Genomic DNA, 17,535 nt, shown 5'->3' on the forward strand with positions numbered 1-17,535 from the left:
ATCAACATGCCTATTGAAGTCTCCTTCAATCAACTCTCTCTCTCTCTCTCTCTCCCTCTCTCTGCAATCATATACAGTCTCTCCAACCTTCTTTCAGTTGCTCTCTTTGGGGGTCACCACAGTGGATCGTCTGCCTCTAAAGCACACTTGCTTCAACAAATTTGAATTAGAATTTGTTATTTTTGCACACACAATTATTGATAGTCAATTTGATATCTGCATTTAACACATCCTTTTTTACACACCGGTGAACACACACAATGAGGAGCAGTGGGCAGCACTTATCTGTGCCCGGGGAGCAATGGGGATTGGGTATGCCAGCCCTTGACCTGTACTGACAACCCTCCGGTTACCAGCCCATTTAATTTCCTATGGGCCATGGGCTGTGCAAAAGACACTTTAAATATACACGCCACAATTTCTTCTACCTACATAAAAATGACATGCAATCAGTTTGTGCCTTCAGCTCACAGAAATGCAGAGGGAAGACTGATTACCTGCTTCTGACAATCTGTTTTCTCTTACGTGGTTCAATTACGACAAATTAGCATCTGATGGAGTAACAGCTGAGAAGGAAGAGATTGAAATTCTCTGGAAACACTCAGCAGTGGTACAAATTCTCATTATTCACAGAGCTGTGTGTAGTGACTACGAGCTCATCTTGTGCTGCAAATGGAGCAACGGACCGATTGCTCGGGTGCACTTGCGATGTACAGTATTTGGCGAGGACTTCTTGGCAGTGACAGGTTTCATCTGTAACTTTCAAGTGACTCACCTGTGTCTTTTCTGTTTCCCTGTGGTTGCACGTGTGTGTGTGTGTGTGTTGTTTGTCTGTGAAGGTTGTGTGTCTGTGACATGGACAGGCTTGGACGAAATGAATTCATCGGAGAGGTCAGAGTGGCGCTGAAGAAACTGAGAGAGGGTGAGAGCAAACGCTACAATATGGGTTTGGAGAGAATTGCACAGGTATGTCAATTGTATGTATGTATGTATGTGTGTGTGTGTGTGTGTGTGTGTGTGTATTTACATATGTACTAAAAAGGCTCTGGAGGCTATAACCACAATGTCTCTCTCTCGCTCTCTCTCTCTCTCTCTCTGTCTGTGTCTATCTGTCTCCCTCTCCCTCTTAATCTGTCCATCTCATGTCAGAATAAAGAAACTAACAATCAGACTGTGGAACCGGGAGCGCTTGTTGCAGAGGAGGAGGTAATATTATCATCAACTCTTAGTGTAATTTCCTAATCAATCATCTATTTCCGACTTAACTTTAATAGTCCAATGTCAAGGGAAACCACTCACAAGAACACAGTACAGCAATGGTGTGTAAACGACACCAGTGCTGGTAGTTTGTTGTTTTTCTCCTTTGGTGGCTGTTATCTAATTTCCGGTCCAGATTTTATAGACAGAGGCTAATGGCTTTTGGCCTCTGATTAGACACAGTTTATGGTTCAACCTGGTGATTAAAAGGTAGCAGTGTCATTTAGTCAGACTCTGATAAGACCTTTAATTAAAAACTTTCATTTGAATTATCCCCTGGCCTGTATGGAAACCACATCCCACTCAGTGGAAACACAGTTGTTGTGAATATTACACTTGGATCTAGTCTGTTTTGTATTTTTGCTTTTTGAGTGGAAAGTGCTGTGGGGAGGGTGATGGGCCGTGCTGTGTCCAGTCGTTGAAGAGTGAAATGTCAGGATGAAAACAGGTGCTGTTTTTTTGTGTCCTCAGCGTGGACGCATCCTGGTGTCACTGTGCTACAACACAGAGAAAGGCTGTCTGCTGGTTGGTATTATACGCTGTGCCCATCTGGCTGCCATGGACTCCAACGGCTATTCTGACCCCTTCGTCAAAATGTAAGTCCCAGCAGATACTGACGAACAAACCTGGTATTTTATTTTAAGTTATTCTACTATACTCTTACTATTCTGCATCACAAGTGTATATTCATTGCCAGTTTTTTTTTTTTATCCCAGTTCCAAAAGTGATTTTAAAGTACAGTGCATAACTATAACGTGGAGGTAAACATTATTATTATGTATTTATTCATTATCAAGCATTTCTAGCAATAAACCTGCAACTATAGCAGAACCATTATATTATATGATCAAGTGTTTCATCCACCTTTTCCCAATGTAACCATCAGATAATTGTCCAATTGTTCAACCAACAAAATAACCACAGCCACTAGAGGCCATTCACAGTTGAGCATTGTTTTTAGAGCATTTGCTGAAAAGCCTGTAATTAAACTATAATAAAGCTGACTGACGTGCCCTAAAGGCAGCTAGAAAAAAAGAGAAAATGTAGATAGATATGAGCTCAAAGTGCTCAGACATCTTCTGTGGAAGGAAGAATGCATGGTTCTGTCTTTTCACTAATTATTAGAGCAACCGCTATTAACATAATACAGGAAATTGTTGAAAAATGCAGTACTTTTTTTCTTTACTGTTTCTGGAGCTGTTTCACCATCACCCTTAATTAGATCCACCATCTGGCAAAAGTAAAGCATGGATTCAGATGCCGTTTTTTTTTTTTGTGGATGAAGATTACAACTGAAGGAAGATATTTTGGATGATGGCAGTGATCCAAACATGGATCCAGATTCAGGATTATTTTTAAATCACTTGCTAAGCTTACAAGATAAGGAAATGTGACACCAGGGGAAACTGAGCTCCCTTGGTGGAGGTTTTCTTTCTCTACTTAGTTTAAATATTTTCGGACTGTTTCCCTTTAACAAACTGACAGGCTTCAGGGGGCAAAGCCAGATGCTCGGCTCTGACACCTCACAAACCTTAAGTGAGAAGCACACATACTGTACACTGAGCAACAAGCAGATCAACATCTCTGAACACCTGTGAGAGCTGTGAAGTCGAAGGATTCTGGGAACGTGTCTGACAGGCCATTTGCATGCGGTGCCAATGGGAGGATGGTGGTGGATGTGGACGCCTTTTATTATGTGCTGATCAGTGAGAGCGATACTTCTAATGCAGCAGTGTGAAAAAGTCAGCCTGTCTGTGAGGTATAAACAGTGACTGATAAACCCCACAATGCCCAATCTCAGATCTGCTCGCTGCACTTTAGACAACAAATCTTGTAACCCACACCAGGCCACAAACTTGAAGAAGCACCGAGTTACTGAAATTTCTTCCATAAGATATTTTTATTATGTTTATGGGCAGTTGTGTTGAATGGTATGAATACAACTGAAGTAACAGCTGGTTCTGGATTTGACCCTTTTCATTTTTGACAAAGATAATGTGATAATGTTCATGGCTTTGTAACGCTTTACATTGGTTCGAGCTGTAACATTCTTGTAGCCATGGCTTATCAGTGAAGGTTTATGGTTTTCTTAGACGTTTTAGTTATTGTTTATCTCCACAGATATTTATATTCTTTTGCCTGTGTTAATCCACTACCTGAAATCACTTTGTTTGGCACAAACGCTGCATGACTCATTGAGATTTGAGTGTATGCAGCGCCGTCCTCTGCCCCCTACATTTACCCATAACACCCTTCTCTGCTTAGATTCTGTATGTGCTGTATTTTTACACAACTCCTAAACCCAGATTGAATTGGAAGAACCACAACTTTTTTTTCCCGTTTTACAGAACTAATCTATTTGCAAATTATTATGCTTTGGGTCGATCAAAGAGACTTTTTTGGAGGCACAGTATTGGGCTTTTGAAGGTTTTCTGAATTGCTGTGGGAAGAATAAAAGAAAAACACAAGAAGTGAAAGCACACATCATGCGGGAAATGATGGAATTTTTTTATTGATTTGTTTTTAAAATGACACCTTGTGTTTTATTGGCCGATCATGATGCACAGGCATATTTTGACAATGCTGGAAAACATGACATCTGCTCAGGGAATACCATGTTTTGGTCTCTTACTGTTTCTGTTTCTTTTCCCAACACTTCAATTTAGATGAATTGGTTAAACAGCCGCTCTGATCTGATCCTTAATTCTAGCATTTTAGAACCGTCTTTTTCCTTTGCCTGACTGCCAGCTCTTCCCTTCTGTTTTCTTCATTGTTCTCGTGCAGCAGCTCTCTGTATCCATCACAAAGTGCCTGCGTAGATCTCTACACTGAAAGGTCTGCCAAGAATTAGCAGAGCTGCCATAATTACTGCTCTTAGTGAAAGTAACTTGAAAGAGCAGAAGAGTGGATGAATCGCTGGCATATGTGAAGCACAGAGTACAGAGTATACTGAGCAGGGATTAATCTGCTCATTAAGTTTTCAAATGTTACTGTCTATTTGGTGATGGCATGCTGAAATAACAACAGCAAGCCTCTTGAGGAATGAGCTTATCTTGATGCCAGTTGAGAGCGTTGTGTGTGAGTCTGTGTGCGTTTTGTCCAGAAGGCTTTTCCAATGGCTCGGTTTTTCTTTCTCATTTTCATTCAGCCTTTTCAAGCCGTTCCATTTACACAAGGTCAGAATTATCTCAGGATTCATTTGTCTTTCATATAAAAGGTCAGATAGGCATTTTAAAGATTAAATGACTTTACATTGTCCATACGGACTAACGTTTCTCTGCCCTGCACATTTTACACGACGTGTCGGGTGTTTTCCTGCTGACCAAGCACGCTGCATTGTTTAGTAATCTCTCTTTTCTTCTGAACGCTTGTGTGAGGTGAAAATCATAAGTCCCCTCTGCAGCACGCATATATTTAGCTCCCTGTTATTTCCACGTCACACGTCTTCTCAGTCACTTGTTTTTTTTTTAATGTTGCACATTTGTGTCATACCATTTTTGGCTTGGAAACTGTTTTTCTTGTCTGCTGTTCTCATTTACAAGGAGCATGCGTTTGTTCTTCTCTGTGTTTGTCCGCGTCACATTGCTGTCAGGAGGCTTTTAGGTCCCAAAAATTGTATAACCCACCCAGGTGATGATTTGTCAAACTGTCACATGACGAACCACAGGAGTATTTTGGGCAAAGACAAATAAAAGGTGATGACATGCGCTTTTTGAAGGATGCGGTGGAGAATTTAGAGTGTAACTGCTGTTGTTGCTGTTTTCCGGCGTTGTGTTGTCTCCAGCTGTCATGTTGCACATTCAAGAGTATTTTGAAATTTTGGAAGCTCATTTACATATTTGCTGATAAAGCCTCATATTGGCTTGTATGTACACGGGCTGATTCAGTCAATATGTCTTTTACTCTAAACCTTTAACACCTACGCCTCCGTCTGGACTTTTTTGCTTATTTTAACAATAAAAGGGCCAGAAAATGTCCTGTAACATAAATCCCTGTTTTTCGAGAATAGCTTTCAATATCTGGTAGTTATTTACAAAATTACTGCATGTTAAAATACTGTTTAACAATTTAAAATGAAGAAAAACTAAAGGTTTTATTTAAAATAACAAACAAACAAGCAAACACAGTTGTACATGAACACGAGATTTTGCGTGTTAAATTTGAGATTTGAACAGTATAAAACATACTTAAAATAACATTTGTTTGAGTCTTTGTCTCAATGTCCAAAATGTTTTTCCAAATCTTTCCTCTCTGGTGACTAAGACTCTGATTCGCCGGCTTCCTGAAACAGTTAGAGTTAGTATAAGAGTTTTCTGATAGCACAAACCGTCGCGTAATTACGGTAATGCAAAGTGCACATACGCTCGGTGTACGCAAGATAGTGTATCATGATTTATCATTTCAAATAAAGAAAACAAATAGAATGGAATCAAGAATGAAAATGAATATGTGAGACAAAATAAGTCAGTTATTGTAGCAAGGCCTAATATGTAAACGCAGCATAATTAGTGGAATACAAGTAAGGACTTTTTGGATTTCTGGACTCTACTGCAGGACAAGGCCACACACGTTTGTTTTAAGACTTGTTCACTGATGAATGAGATAGAGCTGGTTTCACCGGCGGACTGACTCCAGAGACCAGAGCAGGCATGTGTTCAAACTGCTGTGGACAAATAAAATTGAATTGAATTGAAACGCTTCTGTTCCCAGACCAAATCCAAAAGTGCAGGGCAAATGGGCATATAAATCCCAGCGAAGGCTTGCACGGTGAGGCAGGAAAGACAGGTGGGAATATAAACAAGGTATAAGCAAGGCAGAGGCTGAGAGCGGGCACCACAGTATGTCATACTGTAGTGCTATTACCACAGTGGGTGACTGAACAAGTCTGATTGGATAGTTCTGTGTTTAAGTACTGGAGTACAATTTTAGAGTTGATGGGCAAATAGACCTCAGGTGTGCAGATGAGTGGGCAATAAACAGGAATCTGAATGCCTCCCCCAGCCAGATAAACACATGCAGACAAAAACAAAGACCACACACAAAGCACAGAAAGGAAATAGGAGGAGAACATGACTGAAGTGGGAAGAGGACATCTAAGGCAGCAATGCTGTCATCATGCATATGTTTCTGTTGTGAGTTGTTTGCTTGCTCATTTTGCCCCTATGTGGGAAAAAAAAAAGTCTCATGAACACGAGCAACTCCATCATGATTACTGGCAAACAATAGCTGCCAGTCTCCGTCAGCCTTATCACTCAGTGAAAGCCGGAGCTAAAATAGCTGCGGAATTCAACGCAGAAGTATACGGTTATTTTTACTGAATTCAACAGTGAACAATTAACTTTTTTTACAGGAACAGCTCACAAAAAAACAGAGGGGATAATCCTCTCATATCTCTAAGGACCAGCCTCCTCTGTTGTGAATTATTATTCTCATTGTATTGTCAGCACGGTGTACATGCTGCTCTGTAGACTGTAGTTTTATTCATGTATCGCTGTTATGAATGTAGCTGTCAAACTGTGTTTTTATTTGGGGTGGGGGGGGGGGTGAGAGTTTGTATTCCAGTGGCTGACCTGCCATGGAGCTGGATGTGAAATAAGATTTTGGCACAGCATAGACTAAGATGTCCTCCAGGCTTTCACCTTACTCTTCCAAATACTTCTGATCAAGAAAGGGACTTTTCTCTTTTCCCATGAAGACAAGCAGACAACTGCTTGTGGAGAAAGTGAAACTTTGAGACTGTACTTAACTCTGCAAAGTACTTTAGCACATTTCAGTCATTGTTTTGGTTTCACAGTCGACAGAATGCACAGTTTTTTTTTTTGTAGCAAGCAAAAATAAGCTCTGACAAACCATAGACCCACATATCTAAACCCAGATTTTCTCTCAGGAGCCAGGGGGGAACAAAATAAGTTATTTGATTTAGATTCCTCTGATGTCCAAAAACATGACGCCACCTGAATATAAATATTGCCCTATGTGCGAAGGTAGTTGTTGGTTACAATACGCACATAATAAAAACTCTTAGTAAGTTATTGTGACATGTCAGCGTGTTACAACTTCCTGAAAAAGTTGCCACAAAAATATGTTTTTTAATGTAGATATACAGTTATTATCTACAGTATCTCATACTATGAACCCCTTACATGTATCATGCTTCTCCTGCCATCAATGTTTATCTCTCCTGCCCCAATCACTACTGCAGGATGGAAAATAAGGCTCTCAATGATTCAGAGCCAGACTTATGCCTATAACGGTGTGAGTTTTCTTTTTGTTTTTAACCTGTTAGCTATAATGTACTGTAATCATAAGTGGCCCGAGTCACAAACTGTTGAAGACCTTTTTATATCATAAAAAAACATGACAGTCCTCCTCCTCCTGTTCCTTTTCCACCTTCATCCCTCCATCCTTCACTTGCTCTGATTGCAGCTCTGCAGTCACAGCCCCAAGCCCATCTCATGCATCAGTTGTCAGGCCAGGATTCGTCACTATCGGGCGCAGGCTGGAGGAGTGAGATATCTCAGCACCTTAACATTTTGACTTGATTCTGATGATGACTCCTGTTGCCCTCAAGCGATCCTTCTGTTGGATCTTCACTTGAGAGTATACTCCTCCAGAACTGGCTTGATTATGATCTATTACTGTCTCCCTCTCTTTTCTTTTTGTTTACTTGCTCTCTGTCCTCACCTTTGTTCAAAACACTTCTGGGTCACAATCATCACAAAAAAAGATCTTTGACTTTATATTTCCCTTTGTTTGTTGCCATTCAACAAAGGTTACTCACACATTAGGGCAGAATATAATATAATCAAACACTGACTTGGATCTCAGAAATAATAGATGTCCTGACCCAGTTTAAAATGTGAAATGTAATTTAGGATCTTGATTTAACAAACATTGCTTTCATCAGTTTGTCCCTGATTAAAAATTGTTTAATTTACAGAAGAATGTTTATGGGCTACAGCTTGACTTAAACCAGAGAAATAGTTTGACATTTTGGAAAAGTTAAGTTAAAGCTGCCAAAGTTAAGTAAAAAAAAAAAAAGAAACACGGCAACCATGTCCATCATTTGGTTTGTTTGAATTACAGAAAGACAAGTGGGCCAAGGAAGTAGCCCCAAGATTTCAGGGTGTTTTTTTTAAGTTAAAGAGACTGTCAGGCCTTTACCACAGGTAAACACTTTACTGAGGGACATTTTATTTCAGTCCAAGAACCAAAAAAAAAAGCATAGCATGAGCTATTTCCCAATCTAAACCGAATTGCTGCTGGCTGTAGTTACATTTCAAAGCAGTAAGTTCTCCATTTACCAAAATCCATCTATAAAGTTCAGCTGTTTGATGTCTCGAGGTTGGACATAACTTGAAGACTGTGCAAGGCCCAAGAGATTTTAAATCCACTGTAAATGTTGCTCTGTTTTGCTCTCTTTCTCAGCATCTTGCAGCCAGACATGGGTAAAAAATCCAAGTACAAGACCACAGTGAAGAAAAAAACTCTCAACCCTGAGTTCAATGAGGTAAATATGTCTCTTGTTCCACAAATAACCACAGTGCACCTAGAAATGTCTTTAGTGTCTCTACTGCACTCCAAATGATTTCCTGTTGTGCAGAGCACATCTTTTCATTCACATTTCTGGGCAAAATCAGACATTCTGTTTCTTTCAACTTCTGTGCAAATGAGTCCTTTTAATAAATCATACAAATACATTTGTGACACCTGCACAGGAGTTCTCGTATGAAGTAACCCTGGACCAGCTGGCGAAGAAAACCCTGGAGATTACGGTGTGGGACTATGACTTGGGAATGAGCAACGACTTCATAGGTAGGCTCAGAGAAACTGTGATGTGGCGAGTGGTGGATGAAGGAGCAGCGGTGCCATCAAATTGGATGATTGTACAAGGGTGTTTTAATGAAAGCAATGCAATTGCAGAAAACATAAAAACCAGGCCAAGCGTAGGCGGAGAGAGGAGCTAAGGAAAATGCAGAGAGACGAGGGCTATTAATGAGGCGTGAGGAGAACGACGGAGCGATCAAAGGAGAGTTTCAAATAGTGGAAGAGTATATGGTATGGCTTTTGAAATCCAAAAAAGAAAGACTCTTGACCGCCATCCATCATGGAACAGATCACTGCTTCTTCATCACACCGCTAAACAGCTTTGGCATAGCCTGGTGTTCATATCACAGCAATGGGAGCTTGGGGACCAATAGAGAACTAGTGGGGATGCACACTGAGAATATCACTCTTTGAGCTTGAAGGCCTTCAGATCAAGGTGTTTTAGTCTGTGTAATGTGTGCGCTCCCATGTGTGCAAGGCTTGATGGGAGACTCCCCATGTTTTCATAAGCTCAATGAGTTATTAGCCCTGTCAGGAGGAAAAGGCCATCCGTCTAACTTACAGCTCCTGATAACAGCCGTTCCCTTGACCATTATCATTACAGGTTTAGCTACAGTGGCCTGCCAGTTATGTTAGCTGAGGCCGGGAGAAAAATGACACAGACTATGAGAGAAACGAGTTGATAACGAGGCCGAGCGAGAACAATTCCGCTGCCCTCGAACGAAAGGGGGAGCAATAACAAGTGGGCTAATAGGCTCATGATGTCAAACTGTAAAAGGTGAGATTTCAAAGATACACGGAGGGAAAAACCCCAACAAGGAGAGAAAGAATCTGAGGGTGAAAGTAATAAAATACAGGCAATAAATCAAGTGGATGGCTCAATGGTGTAATTGGAGGAAGAGGAAATTTCATCTTCACCCTGAACTAAATTTAAAGCTCTGAGTTTGAGTTTGTGTGTCTAATGAGAGCCACCCCCCCAAAAAAACTTTAATACCTAAAGTAATACAACTGCTAATGAAAGAGACAATAAAGACAATATAATCGGCTTCTTGCTGCAAGTGAAGTGTAATGAAATGAGTCCAAATGAAGTCGCAAGAAAGGAAGAGACAAATTAAAACAGCATTTCAGTATCAGCAGCAGTACTGATGCTAATACCAGGTATTTATTTGTGACTAATCCATGTCAGAATTCTGCGTTTCAGCATATATTCATAGTTTGTTTTTTTTAATGTTACAGCTCAGCAGTAATTGAGATTTGGCAATATTCCAAAATTGTATTTAATAGCGATGAATGAATGTAATTTAGGAATCATTGTGTCCGTACTACGTCAAAAACCTTCTGTATTTCTATATGTGGAGCAAAGCTGTGGAACAGATTGGAGCTCAAGCAATGTCCAAGCATGACTCATTTCAAAAAGAGCTACAAAAATATGGTTTTCACGAGGAGCAGGGAGGAAGAAGGACTTTGATGGGATGTCTCACAGATGATTTATTTACTTCTTTATTGTTTATCTATATGTAAATGTGTGTATGTCTTTTTATACATCTAATGATTTGTAAATAAGGTGTAAATATGAAGTCGACTGGTGATTATTAATGACTAGATAGTGGCGAAGGGGTAGGACTAAATAAGCTTATGCTTCTTCCTACTCCTTTTCAGACAATTTATTCCCTTTTTTATTGTATTATATTCACATGTTTGAAATTCTTCATTCATTCCTTCTTTTATTTGATATCAGAACAAGGAAAAAAAAATAAAACTATTTCTATTTAGCCGAAGGACAAAGCTAAACAAGTGAAGTCTCTGGTCCTTGAGGAGACATCACAAGTCTGAGTAGGAAGAGAAATCTCATTTGAACAGGTCGTATTCATATAAGGTCAAGTTCATAGTTTTTAATGCATTGGCTTGTTTTTGACAGTGTTGTCTGCACAGGCTAATGTGTTTAAACTTGTTCTCAAATGGCCCATGTGGGGTGCCAATTAGATTTTCCCAAAATCCTGTGGAGGATGAAGCTCAGTTCCAGTCACTTTCTTTCATATGATTTGACTCAACTGCTGCTGCACACAAAACAATTGCGAGAGGAAGTTCAGTGTGGGGGGAAAAAAGCTCAAATCCCAAATATTTCCTCACCTATGCACATCTGACCAAAGGGAAATGTTGTGACTGTGGGCGTGGGAGTGGCAGCTCTGGTTCACCTGCACAGCTGCACCTAATTTTGTAAATTGGATCTGCCACTACTTAAGTGCAGCTGTTACCTCCACCAGTGTCAGATTGTCAGTTCACTTAGAGAGAGCCCATGGTTCGTTTCCTCTTGTAGTAATTCTGATTCCTGTTTATCCTCCAGACTTTTCATGTTGTTACTTTGGCCTCGCTTTTGGTTGTACCATTTTTCTGCAGTTGTCCAGACCTGCTCAGCCCAGACTTTTTCCCTGGCATATTTTGTTCCTTTTTGTAAACCTGTTTTTGTTATTTGCTTGGCACCTCTGGTGTGGGAATAAATCCCTGTTGTTTTTTTTTACCATTTTTACCTGGCTGTCTGAGTTCTGTTTTTTTGGGTCCCATTACCTGCGACGCCATGACAGGAAAGGGAAAAGAGAAGGAGGAGGCTGATTCTGGTACTGTTGACTATATGACCAGGCCTTCATTCAGAGGGCTGATGCCCTCAACACTGTGCTATACACTAGATCTGCTGGTTGAACCTAACATGGAACACAGATTTTGAGTAAGAATAAACATACAGAGAGTAAGATCTCTGCAAGTGTTAGTGCACGTCAGCTTGCTGCTGTGTCAACTTTGCCCTTGTCGGTGGCAACTCCTGTGGATTTCTCATCCTTCTTTCGTCCCCCGTTGCATTTCAGGTTGTCTGACTGTCCGTTTGTCACTATGGCATCCCACAGGCTCAGACAACGTCCATCCATCTCTGTTTGGAGGTGGTGGGAGTGCTGTGGAGGTGGAGAAAGCGTAGTGCGCAATTCTTGTATAGAACCTGTCAACAGGTTTAGACCTGCTTTTCAAGTTGGGTGACTGTTGTGTGAGGAAAGAGAAGCAGGATGCAGGCAATGAGACAACGGAAAACTGCTCCTCTCCTCTCCAGCAGCAGTGCAATGCTCATTTGCCAGTTCAGATGAGTTGAAGCTCACCAATGAGATAATGACTTCTTGAGGCAGTCATTGTCCAAGATGTTGTTAGTGGCCAGCAATGCCAAAGTATCATGTTTAAAACTTCACACGCCATTACCTGCACCATCACTGAAAAGGGAATGGTTCTGAAATAACCTTGGTGCAACAAATGGCCTGCATCTCTCTATCCTTCAATCTGCTGCTCCAACAACGCCTCCATCACCACTGCTCACTTTAACCTCAAACCTTTCCTTTTGCTCTGTGTATTTATGCCTCCCACCCATCATACTCATTGGAAATGCATTTAAATATCTCGTTCTTGCCGCTACCTGTCTTTTCTCTTTCTATCTGCCTGGAGGGATTTGTCTTAAATATATACAAAAAGTTGATTTCCTGCTTGGCGCAATGTACATAATTGCCAAAGCTCAGTTACGCATTAACAACCAGCTCATATGTTCAACATACTTTCTCTTTTTTTCTTCTTTTCTAACCCACCAATCACCCTACAACCCTTTAGATTAGTTTCCACACGTGTTTTTCCGATGTTTAACTGAAAATGTTACTTATATAACTCTAAATTGACCGTAGGTGTGAGTGTGGATGGTTGTTTGTCTCTATGTGGCCCTGTGATGGACTGGTGACCTGTCCCACTCGAGACTCTCATGTGGAGGATAATGCGGTAGAAGATGGATGGATATAAGTAAAAGATCATAGTGTTTCTTCCACTGTTGGGCTTTCTTTCAGTCGGTTATTAGTCTCTCCCGGCCCCTTTGAATTCCCCCTTTCAAATTCCCCCTTACGTCACTCATGTTTCCTCCATTATCATTTCCTCCTCACCTCCTGACTCGTCTCTGATTTCTCCCCCTTGGTTTCAGGTGGAGTGGAGCTGGGCATCAATGCAAGTGGACAGAGACTCAAACACTGGTTCGAGTGTCTCAAAAACAAAGGGAAGAAAGTGGAGCACTGGCATACGCTCACACAGCAAGGAGCCCCGAGCAGTGACAAACCGGACTAAATTATACAAGACATCATGCATACCTAAATCTACGCACTCACAAATGCACACACATACACACTTGACTTACTGAGGAGTGGTTGGAAACAGACCAAGTCAATCAGTAATAAGAGCAAAGGATAAAACATGCAATAATAATAATAATAATAATGATCATAATAATAATAGTAGTAGTAGTAATAATAATAATAACGTTGAAAATGAAATGCCACTCATTAAAGCACTAATTATTACTATATGATATTCATACTAATATTAGTGATGGTAATAAGGTGTATTCTAAACACATTTTTTAAAGGTGAACCAAATTGTGAAAAAGTCCTCATTAAAGAACAAGACAATACTCGCATAATTGTGCATTAGACCTTACTGTATTGTGGAAGTTGTTCATAGTCTGTCATTTAAAATTACACCGAAAGAAGTGATTTGAGACAAATGTGCTCAGACTTTATTTGGTGTTAGGGGTCAACAATTTGGACCCTAGTGACTCAGATTGTGGTATTTAGTTGAAAGGGCAGGGATGTTACAAAAGGGGGATTCTGTTCTCTCTTTTAGTGGTTGTGGATCTGATGCAAAACAGCACACCATATTATAAAGCACAAACTAATCCATTTGGTGGATTTGTACCTTTAATGTTTCTGTGTTCTTCTGTGTTTCGTATGTCTTTCATTCACTTAATGTGACAGTGGCTGTCTGTAAATCATCATATCAGTGTGTGTTCAGTGTGTGTGTGTGTGCGTGCGTGCGGGCGAGGGCTATGAGAATACGAGTGCCTACATGTACTCTCTGTACAGTTTGTGTCTGCATTCACATCATGTCCCGTCCAAAATGTCTCCAACTTCAGGAGCACAGATGTGTGAAGAAAATGATAACAAAGGACAAAAGAGAAAGCCTCCACCAACACCACAGGTCTGTGTGGTAAGAATGTTCCTGGTTGGAGATTTCTGACAAGCTGTCAATCATATGTGCCAAACCTTTGCCTCCTCTGTCTCCCCAATTTGCCAGACATTCACAAAGCAAGTTGAAGAATGTGTCAGTCAGAGCGGTTATTTTTTTTAGAAGTTTCATTTGACCAACATCAGGAATTGGATTACAACTGGAACCAAGCAAGCTTATCTCACTGTTGGCGCTTTTCCGCTATACGGCACGACTGGACTCTACTCAGTTTGGTATCGTTTTCCTGAAATTATTGGAATCTTTTACTGAAATACAGCAGTGCTGTTGCTAAATACACAGACTCTGTTAAATATGGAGATTTTAGACATTTCCCGGCTATATGTTGGAGATTAACGCATGTCTCCAGGATTTTTAAGTCCTTTTAACTGATCTGTAGTTCGGCATTGTTTGGTTTGATTCCTGTGTCCGACATCACACTCATGACTCTTCCAGTGACTCTCTGACCAATTGGAGTGCATTCACACCAGCCCTTCTTAATCGAACCCTAGTTCGGTTGTGCGGAAAGTCCGGTTGGTTTGGGGAGGTGTGAATGCTCAACTGAACTCTGATGCGCATCAAGGTAGCAAACTCTGGTCCACCTAAAAACGTAGGTCTCAGTTTGCTTCAAGTGAACCAAAGGCAGGAAGCGGACTACAATGCAGAGCATTATTTTATCAATTTTATTATTTAAAAAACAAGGCCGATAAGATTTGATGCAGCTCCATGTTCTGCTCTTATGTGGCAGAAATATAGATGAGCGATTTTTCTTGTTCATTGTTTGCTTTCTTCTCCTTCAGTAATTTTTGATGCAGCGCCACCTCGGGTGAGGAGGGGAACACGTTATTGAAAAGGTTTGGTTTGTTTCACTGAAGTGCGGTCCCCCAATTGTACCGAGTGTAGCTGTGTGAAAACGACCTTAGTATCGGCTCAGCTGCTTGGAACCTCGTCAGAGCAGGTACTTAAAAAGTACCAGGTATTATCACTAATGGAAAAGCAAATAAAAAAATGAGTAGAGTAGAGCCGTGCTGGAACTGTGTAGTGGAAAAGCTCCATAACTAAAAAAAATTTCTGCCCGGTAAAATCCAACAAAACTGCTCTGACTCACCTTGACATGGGCTCCACCAAACATCTGAAGGTGTTTTTTGGTATTGCACACGAAAACTAGTCTAGTTGTCTTGGGACTCCTGATAAGGGTATTTTTTGGAAGTGGGAGTGGGTAAACCTCAAAACACCACTCTTGCGTTTTTCCGTAGACATACACTACTCTGTGAACATGATGATGTCATAGTCTCACCTCTGTCTTGTGCTGGCATTCACTGTCACTTATCTTCATCGTCATCATCCTCCTCTTGTTTGGAGATTATTTGGTCAGTTCACTTTATGATAATTTAACGATTTTAATTTGGACTTTATTTCCTTCCTTCCCCCTGCCTTGGTTCGCTCTCTCTGTTTCTGTGATCGTATACATTGCAATGTATACTCATTCAAATAAAGCTTTATTAATTACAAAAAAAAAACAAAAAAAAAAGTTTGCACACAGCATGCATGCTCAATGTCTTCTTCTCCGTTTTTGGTGTAGCAGCGTTACAGCGCCACGCACAGGCCTGGCGTATGTACTGTAGCGTGTAGAGTCGTTTTGGGCATTTCGTGTGCATGAAGACATTCCTTGAAACGATGCTGCGTTTACGGGGAACTTTTTCTAAATGACAAATAAAAAAGATTGTTTACGTTTTTGTCCCATTTCCGTGTGGACAGGGCCTCAATACCAGGGAGACTGTACGGCTATGTCATCCAGTTTGCACTTGTTAAAGCTGCTACTTCGCCGCTTCCCACACATTAACTTCACATCCCGTCCCTTGACAGCTTCCATTGTCACAATGTAACCAATGTTATTGACTTCACTTATCAGTGGTTTTAATGTTGCAGCTGATTATTATGTATTCATTTAAACAAATCTATACTTTGGATTGGCCCTGTAATTGAATCCTTAAAATTAGTTTCTCTTTTCACATTTTTGATCAATAAGAGATCAGGTAACGTTTGGCATATGTAATTGTTTGGACACAAAGCAGGATCACCTGGACTGGTGAAACACAGGACTGCCTGCTGAGAAAAACAGTGTGCAATTAGTACAAATGCAGACATAGAGAATGTAGCCCCCCATAATTTAACGTCAAGGCATAAATGAGATTACAACCTGAATGGGCCACATGTGGCTTTAGCAGACAGCGGATAATCACACGTCTGACTTCAACATGCTCGATTGCACATGTATTTTAACTTACATGTTAAGTGTCTCCATGCACCTATATCTGCATACCGATGCTGTACGTGAGCTATAGCTTGTTGCTGACTTGTCTGAATGCCCGTGAGAGTTTCAAATGTATTAACCCAGTTCAGCTATAAACTGGCTCACTAAAATCATACCCACTGTCAAACAGGGGCTTCCACTAACTGTTGAATCAATCGGACTGTTCATATTCATGGTGTCCCTCAACAACCTTGTGAATGTCTCTCAATGTTGACTGCAAAAAAAGAAAAAAGAAAATGTATTAGGTTGAGATGAAAAAGTGTTTGGGTGTTATGAAAGCTTGGAGCAAAACTATGTGTCGTGACAACAAGCTTAAACAAATTCTCAGTTTTTTTTTTTTGTTTTTTTTTTAACACGAGGGTTGGACAAGGATGACTGGATTTTTCTGTACTTTCTCTATGCACATCTAAACTTCCAGCATGTCAGCAGTGAGATAATCAAACCAAATCGATGACAATATCATGTTATTATTATCATGTCAAGGATCGAAGATGCATTTCTGGGAATACTTTGCCTGGGGTTTGGTTAGGTGACAGTGATCTAATAGAGTTCACATTTCTAGCTGGATGGTTTGTCTGTTTTCTGTCTCTGAATCTGTTGGTTTTTATTTACAGTCACCAGATTTTTTCCGACTGTCGTCTATTGACCCTGCTTCACTTACGTAATCATTTTAGCTGCAGTACAGCTGTATATTTAGCGAGCACCATCAGCTTGTATAATCGAGTGCACCCTTTGCTGATCCATCCTGAATGCAGATGTGTTTACAGCCTATGCCACCAATTCAGTCTCTTACTGTCCGTGTGTATTTGTTTGTGAAAACAACGATTCAGGGTATTTTTGCTCAGTTGCTGTGCTTTACAAAGCAAGCTTTTGCTTTGGGAATTTTGACACTTGTCTTTCTTAAAATGATATCTGTGGTAATGATGCTCGGAGACTTGAGATGGAAGTGAGAATTTACTACTGCAGTCCCTGTGTAGTTACCGTCACTGTCAATCACACAGTATGACTGCCATCCTGTGGTGGGTTTGTGTAACTACTTCGTGAAATAAAATGAAGTTGTTTCATTGCTT

At 40.5% G+C, this 17,535-nt stretch overlaps 1 protein-coding gene across 1 annotated transcript in view; it reads left to right on the forward strand.

Annotated features, from left to right (window-relative positions):
- The window catches only part of doc2d (double C2-like domains, delta), a 31,839-nt gene extending 14,305 nt beyond the window's left edge, over window positions 1-17,534 (forward strand). The window contains exons 6-11 of the mRNA XM_058640481.1: window positions 840-966; window positions 1,150-1,206; window positions 1,729-1,853; window positions 8,686-8,767; window positions 8,976-9,072; window positions 13,079-17,534. Coding sequence (XP_058496464.1) covers window positions 840-966; window positions 1,150-1,206; window positions 1,729-1,853; window positions 8,686-8,767; window positions 8,976-9,072; window positions 13,079-13,218 — 628 coding nt within the window. The 3' untranslated portion in view covers window positions 13,219-17,534. The remainder of the gene's footprint in view (window positions 1-839; window positions 967-1,149; window positions 1,207-1,728; window positions 1,854-8,685; window positions 8,768-8,975; window positions 9,073-13,078) is intronic.
- The last annotated feature ends 1 nt before the right edge of the window (window position 17,535 follows it).

The sequence above is a fragment of the Solea solea genome, chromosome 10 (assembly GCF_958295425.1).
Source record: "Solea solea chromosome 10, fSolSol10.1, whole genome shotgun sequence".
Taxonomy (NCBI): Eukaryota; Metazoa; Chordata; class Actinopteri; order Pleuronectiformes; family Soleidae; genus Solea; species Solea solea.